This window comes from Neophocaena asiaeorientalis, unplaced genomic scaffold (assembly GCF_003031525.2).
Source record: "Neophocaena asiaeorientalis asiaeorientalis breed wild unplaced genomic scaffold, Neophocaena_asiaeorientalis_V1.1 scaffold450, whole genome shotgun sequence".
NCBI lineage: Eukaryota > Metazoa > Chordata > Mammalia > Artiodactyla > Phocoenidae > Neophocaena > Neophocaena asiaeorientalis.
Window position 1 is genome coordinate 2047665 of NW_020175674.1, and position 8147 is coordinate 2055811.

The 8147-nt window shown below is 42.0% G+C and overlaps 1 protein-coding gene across 1 annotated transcript in view; it reads left to right on the plus strand.

Annotated features, from left to right (window-relative positions):
• Positions 1–6865, plus strand: part of EEF1A1 (eukaryotic translation elongation factor 1 alpha 1) — a 9059-nt gene extending 2194 nt beyond the window's left edge. Inside the window, exons 2-8 of the mRNA XM_024731858.1 lie at positions 558–735; positions 1019–1198; positions 1319–1615; positions 1693–1843; positions 1937–2193; positions 2280–2514; positions 2602–6865. Of these exons, the coding sequence (XP_024587626.1) occupies positions 592–735; positions 1019–1198; positions 1319–1615; positions 1693–1843; positions 1937–2193; positions 2280–2514; positions 2602–2726 (1389 nt within the window). The 5' untranslated portion in view covers positions 558–591 and the 3' untranslated portion in view covers positions 2727–6865. The remainder of the gene's footprint in view (positions 1–557; positions 736–1018; positions 1199–1318; positions 1616–1692; positions 1844–1936; positions 2194–2279; positions 2515–2601) is intronic.
• Positions 6866–8147: the final 1282 nt, after the last annotated feature.

The window sequence follows — 8147 nt, forward strand, 5'->3', positions numbered from 1 at the left end:
GCGAGCCGAGGGGGCAGGGAGAGCCGAGCGCCGCCCCGCCCGGCACCAGTTGCGTGCGCGGAAAGATGGCCGCTCCCCGTCCCCGCTGCACGGCCTCAAAATGGAGGACGCAGCGGCCCGGGAGGGAGCGGCGGGGGGGGCCCCACACAGCGAGCCGCGGCGGCAGGGAGAGCCGAGCGCCGCCCCGCCCGGCACCAGTTGCGTGCGCGGAAAGATGGCCGCTCCCCGTCCCCGCTGCACGGCCTCAAAATGGAGGACGCAGCGGCCCGGGAGGGAGCGGCGGGTGAGTCACCACACAAAGGCATCGGGCCGATGCCTGACCGGCGCTGCTTCCTGTGATCTCGCGGCGGACGGGCGCTGTCCTGGCACCTCGGTTCCTCGCGGCTCCAGGGGCGCCCTTTCTCGCGATGGGGGAGTGTTCCCGCCACGTTCGATGGTTGGAGACCAGAGTTGGGTCAGCTTGGCGCCGGTTATAATGCTGCTTGCAGTTGGCATCGTGGCTTCTCCCCGAGTCTCCGGGACAGTGATCTGAAGGGTTTGTTCCGCCCCCAATTTAGGTGTCGTGAAAACCACCGCTAAACCTAAGCAAAAATGGGAAAGGAGAAGACGCACATCAACATCGTTGTCATTGGACACGTAGATTCGGGGAAGTCCACCACTACTGGCCATCTGATCTACAAATGTGGTGGGATCGACAAGAGAACCATTGAAAAGTTCGAGAAGGAGGCTGCTGAGGTAGGTGAAACAGGATGGTGTAAGGAGTTTGTCAGCAAGTACGTTAAGTGGTAATTTTCCAGAAACTGGCCCCTGGTCTAGATCCGACTTGCACTAGTTAAGGTACGTTGGGGGGTTTGCGGTCAAGTCATGGAACGCGAACTTCAAGAAAAAGGCGGATGCGCCCAGGTTTAGCGATACTAAGTGGAATGCAGCATTTCTTCGGAATAAGTGGGGGGAAGGGATTTCATGCTGGAGTTTGGTCGTGTTTTAGTTACCTAGTAACCATCCTTAATCCTTTCAGATGGGGAAGGGCTCCTTTAAGTATGCCTGGGTCTTGGACAAACTGAAAGCTGAACGTGAGCGTGGTATCACCATTGATATATCCCTATGGAAATTCGAGACTAGCAAGTACTACGTGACCATCATTGATGCCCCAGGACACAGAGACTTCATCAAAAACATGATTACAGGCACATCCCAGGTTTGTAGGATTAAAAACTCCTGAAAATAATTGGGCCTGTCTTCTGCATTGGCAAAGCCGTGAGTTTCTCCATTTGAAGAGCTTTTGTTTAACAGGATGTGGCCTTGTTTTCTTTCAAAGGCTGACTGTGCTGTCCTGATTGTTGCTGCTGGTGTTGGTGAATTTGAAGCAGGTATTTCCAAGAATGGGCAGACCCGTGAGCATGCCCTTCTGGCCTACACTCTGGGTGTGAAACAACTAATTGTTGGAGTTAACAAAATGGATTCCACCGAGCCACCATACAGCCAGAAGAGATATGAGGAAATTGTAAAGGAAGTCAGCACCTACATTAAGAAAATTGGCTACAACCCCGACACGGTAGCATTTGTGCCAATTTCTGGCTGGAATGGTGACAACATGCTGGAGCCAAGTGCTAACGTAAGTGATTTTCAAGAGTTTTAGGATTGTCCTGGAAAGGCGCGTTTGATGGTAGCCTTGACTGTCTTGTGTTTTAGATGCCGTGGTTCAAGGGATGGAAAGTCACCCGCAAAGATGGCAATGCCAGTGGAACCACACTGCTTGAAGCTCTGGATTGCATCTTGCCACCAACTCGCCCAACTGACAAACCCTTGCGTTTGCCTCTCCAGGACGTCTACAAAATTGGTGGTAAGTTGAACATAACGATTAGAACCTCTTTGGGTTGCTATGACGTCTTGTCTTTTCATACGAGGTATTTATTATTTGCTGTAAACATTTTAGGTATTGGCACTGTCCCTGTGGGTCGAGTGGAGACTGGTGTTCTCAAACCTGGCATGGTGGTCACCTTTGCTCCAGTCAATGTGACAACTGAAGTGAAGTCTGTTGAAATGCACCACGAAGCTTTGAGTGAAGCCCTTCCTGGGGACAATGTGGGCTTCAATGTCAAGAACGTGTCTGTCAAAGATGTTCGTCGTGGCAATGTAGCTGGTGACAGCAAAAATGACCCACCGATGGAAGCAGCTGGCTTCACAGCTCAGGTAAACACTGAAGTGACAGGTTTTTATTTACTGCTGTAAATCTTTAAGTGTCTTCAAGACTCACTAAATGGAAGTCTTCTCTCCAGGTGATTATCTTGAACCATCCAGGCCAAATCAGTGCTGGCTATGCACCTGTGCTGGATTGTCACACAGCTCACATTGCCTGCAAGTTTGCTGAGCTGAAGGAGAAGATTGATCGTAGTTCTGGGAAAAAGCTGGAAGACGGCCCCAAATTCTTGAAATCTGGTGATGCTGCCATCGTTGATATGGTTCCTGGCAAACCCATGTGTGTTGAAAGCTTCTCTGACTATCCTCCTCTGGGTAAGGATGCTTTTTTGGTGTAATCAAAAACTTTGCTAAAGGTTTGGGGGGGGAAAGTGTTTCTAATGGTAATATTTGTTTTAATAGGCCGCTTTGCTGTTCGTGACATGAGACAGACGGTTGCTGTGGGTGTCATCAAAGCCGTGGACAAGAAGGCAGCTGGAGCTGGCAAGGTCACCAAGTCTGCCCAGAAAGCTCAGAGGGCTAAATGAATATTATCCCCAATATCTGCCACCCCGGTCTTAATCAGTGGTGGAAGAACGGTCTCAGAACTGTTTGTCTCAATTGGCCATTTAAGTTTAATAGCAAAAGACTGGTTAATGATAACAATGCATCGTAAAACCTTCAGAAGGAAAGGAGAATGTGTTGTGGACCATTTGTTTTGTGTGTGGCAGTTTTAAGTTATTAGTTTTTAAAATCAGTACTTTTTAATGGAAACAACTTGACCAAAAATCTGTCACAGAATTTGAGACCCATTAAAAAAGTTTAATGAGAAGCCTGTGTTTTCTTTTGGTCAACACTGTAACTTCCTGTAGTACTAACTATTTAGGTAAGAGTTGTCCATAACCTATTTCTGGTATTAAGTCTGCTGAAAAAATGAATTTTATATTTATGGGTTGGAGCTTCAGGTTTCTTACCCTTGTGTAAGGAGAATTCACCTGTTGAAGTACGTCATAGAAACGCGTTGGTACAACACAGGACAGATAAGCAAAGTAACTGTTATGTAAGTTAGTTTGTAAGAAGGTCAAATTCTATAATATGAAAGTTCATGTTGCATGTAAAATTTTGTATGGTTACATAAGTATGAGGAAATGAGTTACATCAGACTTAAGTTCCCAGTTACAGGAAAGTGCATTCACATTTACAATATTCAAGTAATTAACCTAAAATGTGAAGCCTAAGTAGTATTGAGCACTGCCCTGCTAGAGTTATTGTATCCAGATTCTAGGAAAAAATAAAAGATGCTGGAAGCTAAGTGTGTTTCCTGTCACTTAAATAGAAATTCACTTTCTATAGGAATTTTCATCTAATGAGCAAGGTTGGGTAAAGAGAAGAATATTGCCACCCTGGAGATTAAAACAGTTTAAAGAGGTATGATCGTAAATACTAAGGTCCGTGTGGGACTGAGTGTAGGAGAAGCTTAAATGCTAGTTTGAAAATGTTTTATGAAGTTAAGTTCCATTTTAAAAACTACTTACTGGAAAGGAACATTGGAAGATTATAATTTGAAAGTCACTGAAATTTGACATTTGGTCAGGGTGAAAATAGCCCTTAACTATAATAATTTGGTAACCTGTAAATTGCAAGGGACTGGTCACAAAGGGGAAAAACTAGGTGGTCGCAGTTAATAGTAATTGATCTAGGGTATAACTGACAACAGTCTGATGTAAATACCTGGTTTTGATATTTGGTGAATCTAAACACTTGTGCATTTGAGGAAACAGTCTAATTCTGTGTTTGATATCTTGGCTTTTAGGATATGAAAGGGAAATTAAGATAGCTGGAACTGGTGAAATCACCAGATACATATCCTATAGGCTTTTTTGGCTAATAGAAAGCATCCTGTAAGGTGTACACAGGTGAATTAACTGCAATTGGAGCATTTTTTTCTTCAATTTTCCTGGGTAAAATGCTTTCTCACTTATACATGAGGCCCTTTGTAAGGGCCCTAAATGATTAAAAGATTTTGTCCCCAGCTTGCCCCTTAATGTTTTGACAAGTAATGGTGTTTACTATGAAGATTAGAGGCAAGAATAGGATTTTTAAGCATTGTTGGCTAGTATAAATGGTAGCTGATAGACACCAATCTAACAGCTGTAGGACTTACCAAGGGATTTGACTTCCCCACAATGAAGGTTTCACTGCAGAAAATTGCTTTTCATTAAATGGAAGAGTTGGAATGGGAGAGTAGGGCAGTTTGCATACTACATGGATTCTAGTCTGTATGTAATTTCTTTGAGCACCACCTACTGGTAACTACAGTTTGAAACATGGATTTCTAGGTTCTGGATAAAGGAGTGTTTTGCTCACTTGAATTTTTTCCACTAATTGCCTTTCCATGTATATGAGCTGATTAACCAGCAGATTTATAAAACAAACTGGTGCTTGACCTTAAACCACATTTTATTTTTTTAAATATTTGGCTGTTCTGGGTCTTAGTTGGGGCATGCAGGATCTTCAGTTGCTGCATGCAGGATCTTTGGTTGTGGCACGTTGCGCCCCCTATGCTGGGAGTGCATGAGTCTCAACCACTGGACCACCAGAGAAGTCCCTAAACCACATTCTACATTGGCCAGCTGTTGAAATAACTGTAAGGACTCTCGGATGGAATCTTGTTGAAATTTGTTGCCAGGAATTCTCATGTGATTTCAGAATATGGAAAGTGAGAAAGGCATTTTGGTTCAGGAGTTTAACAGATTGCCAGTAATGTGTCTCATTTTCAAAAAAGTATTGTGAAAACTCAACCTTTATTCCCAGAATAGTCTAGAATAAGTGAGTTTTGGCTAGGTCAGAACTCAATAATTTTATGCTTATAATTCTCCTACAGTTAATTATTGATAATTTATCTCACATCTCAGATGCATCAAGAACTCAGCTATCTGGATGACACAACTTACTCTGAACTAATCTGTTTCAGTGTGGTAATTTCAAAATGTTTTAACTGGAGACTGATGTGTAAATATTCACTTGTGGCCCTCAACGGAAATCACCTTAGTTTTTTGAAAATTTGTTTTAAATGTTCTTTTTTAGACAAAAGTGTAAATTGACTACGCCTTACAAATCTTGTTGAAAAGTGTCAATAATAAATTGCCAAATTAGGAGGCTGACTTTGAGGTCTGATGTTAGATGCAGTTTCTGAAGATGCAGCTTTTTCAAGAGCAAGAGCAGTTCATCTGGTTATTTGAGTTCCGTCTGATCTGCCCAACAAAGGCTAACTGCCTAAGTGGTGAAGAGCTCTTGATCAGTAATTTGCAGAATGCGGTGTAAAAGTCTTGAATATTATCGGGACAGGACTATGGGTTTTCTTTTTATTAAAATGTATTTACCTTAGTTAACTTTTCCACTGAGTTGAGCACTGAGCTCAAGAAGAAGCTGTTCCTGGCTGTATATTCACAGTTCCTGAAATGGGCAACTCTACAAAAGGGGTGACAACTAATTTCTTGTGTCAAGATGCCCTTTCATGTTACTCATTGATAGATGCTAGATGCTTGTCGTTGTGAAATGCTGCAGAAATAAGTATAGTAAGTTGAGAATTAAAGTTACATTACAGTTAGGAACTGTCTTGAAGGGAGTGAATAGCATGAGTGCTCAATCCTGTGATTGGGGGAGAACATGCACTTTCATGAGACAGAGGGAAGAATAAGATGTATTTTACTTTTTTTTTTGTTTTAATCTTCCTGAAATTTTCCTGATCTGGTTTTACATTTCATGACTTTTTTCACTTCATCGGAGTCCTCTGTTATTTGCCAGCCTCTGGGAACTTCCATGACTAGTTAAGACTACAATTGAAGTTTGACATTGCTTGCTCAGTTGATAGTGGTTTAGAAAACAGAAAACTTTGTTAGGAAATTGCTACATGGCTCCTGAAAGGTCACTAACCTCTGATCCAGTGGAAACCTTGAAAAGGTCATATGGCTTTGTCCTTTTCTAAATAGAAGGTTATGCTGTAGTCCTGCAGTCATCAGAAATGAGTGAAATAAGTAGTGAAACTGTCATTTACCTTGGACAGCCCTCAGCAGGCCCGTGGATCTCTTAAGCGTTTGGAGCTCAGTTTGTGGTCTCCATGGGGAAGACATCATGACAACAAAGATACTGTTAAATTAATGTTACAATAATTACAAGTAAGCAAGAGTATTAGAAAACTGTTAATGTTACAGTAATTACAAGTAAGCAAAGAGTTATTAGGAAACTTAGCAAGAGATTTTTAGAAGTTTTCCCCATTTTTTTATTGAGGTAACACTAAAATTCACCCTTTTAAAGTATGTAGTTCTGCAAGTTTTGATAAATGCAGTTCACAATCAAGGTATAGAGTACTTCCATCACCCCTCCCTCCCCCAAATTCCCCTGTGCCCCTTTGTAGTCAGCCCCTCTTCTCTTCCTCTAACCGTTGGTAACCACTGACATATATGCTGTGCCTATAATTTTGTTTTGCAGCCATGTCACATACCTGGATTCATGATGTAGCCTTTTGAGTGGTTTCTTTCATTTAGCATGGTGCATTTGAGATTAATCTGTTTGGCATATATCAATAATCTGTTCCTTTTTAATGACTGTAAGTTTGTTTACAGCTGAGGGATGTTGGTTGTTTCCAGTTTTGGATTAATTACGAATAAACTGCTATAAATATGCACATACAGGTTTGTGTGTGACTATAGGTTTTCATTTTACTTGTTTAAATACTTAGGAGTGGGATTGCTTAGTTGTTGGCAAGCATATACCTTACCTTTGTAAGAAACTGCTGAACTGTTTTGCAAAGTGGATGAACTGTTAGTAATAGATTGTGAAATTTTATATTTTATTTTTTTAATTTTATTTTTAAAAATTTTTGGCTGTGTTGGGTCTTCGTTTCTGTGCGAGGGCTTTCTCCAGTTGCGGCAAGCAGGGGCCACTCACTATCGCGGCCTCTCATTGTGGAGCACAGGCTCCAGATGCGCAGTTTCACTAATTGTATCTCACGGGCCTAGTTGCTCCGCGGCATGTGGGATCTTCCCAGACCAGGGCTCGAACCCGTGTCCTGTGCATTGGCAGGCAGATTCTCAACCATTGCGCCACCAGGGAAGCCCCTAGATTTTATTTTGATATTAATTTTTCAAGGAAGAAAGTTAATTTGAGTAAATGAGTGTTACGCTGAGATTCTGTAGGACACTTGCGCCTAGTGTGAACAAAATGGACACAGTTCTTGCCCTTTGAGTTTATATAATATACTGGGGGAGCTGGGTACTAACTGAGTTCTGGTGATGCTCTGAAGGGAAAGAGGATACTATGAGCGAGGAGAGTGAAAGGGACATAATTTAGGTTGGCTAGAGACGGTATTTGTCAGAAATAGCTGAGATCTGAAGGATAAGTAGAAGCTACTGAATTAGAGAACGTGAAAACATTGCACTATACTTCTTAGACATCTCCACATATGAGGCTTGCCTTAGCCTCATAACAATTAGAATCAGAAAAGTCTAAGAAAACCTAAAAGCCTTTTAATGTAAACTACTCGGACCAACTTTGAATATATTCATTGAAATTTTTGCTTGATTACTTCATCAGTGCATGTGGTTGAGGGCAGAGACATCTCATTGGATCCTCACAACATTCTTTGTAGGGGCAGATACTACTATTACAGATGACAGACGGAGGGATGGAGAGGCTCCTAAATCATCCCATTGCTGGATGAAATTTTTTCTTGATATTAAACTTGACTGCTGGTAATTAAAAATCATACCTATAAGACCCGAAGCAGCCAAAAAAAAAAGAAAAATCATACCTAGGCTATTCTTCTGGAATAACTAAACAATGTCATTCCCTTTTCTGTAAGAACCACTAATTTACTTGAGGACACCAGTGAATACTTAGTCACATCTGAGCTAAACACTTGCAGTTCCTACAGCTGTTTCTTTTTTTTTAAATTGTAGTTGAGTTAC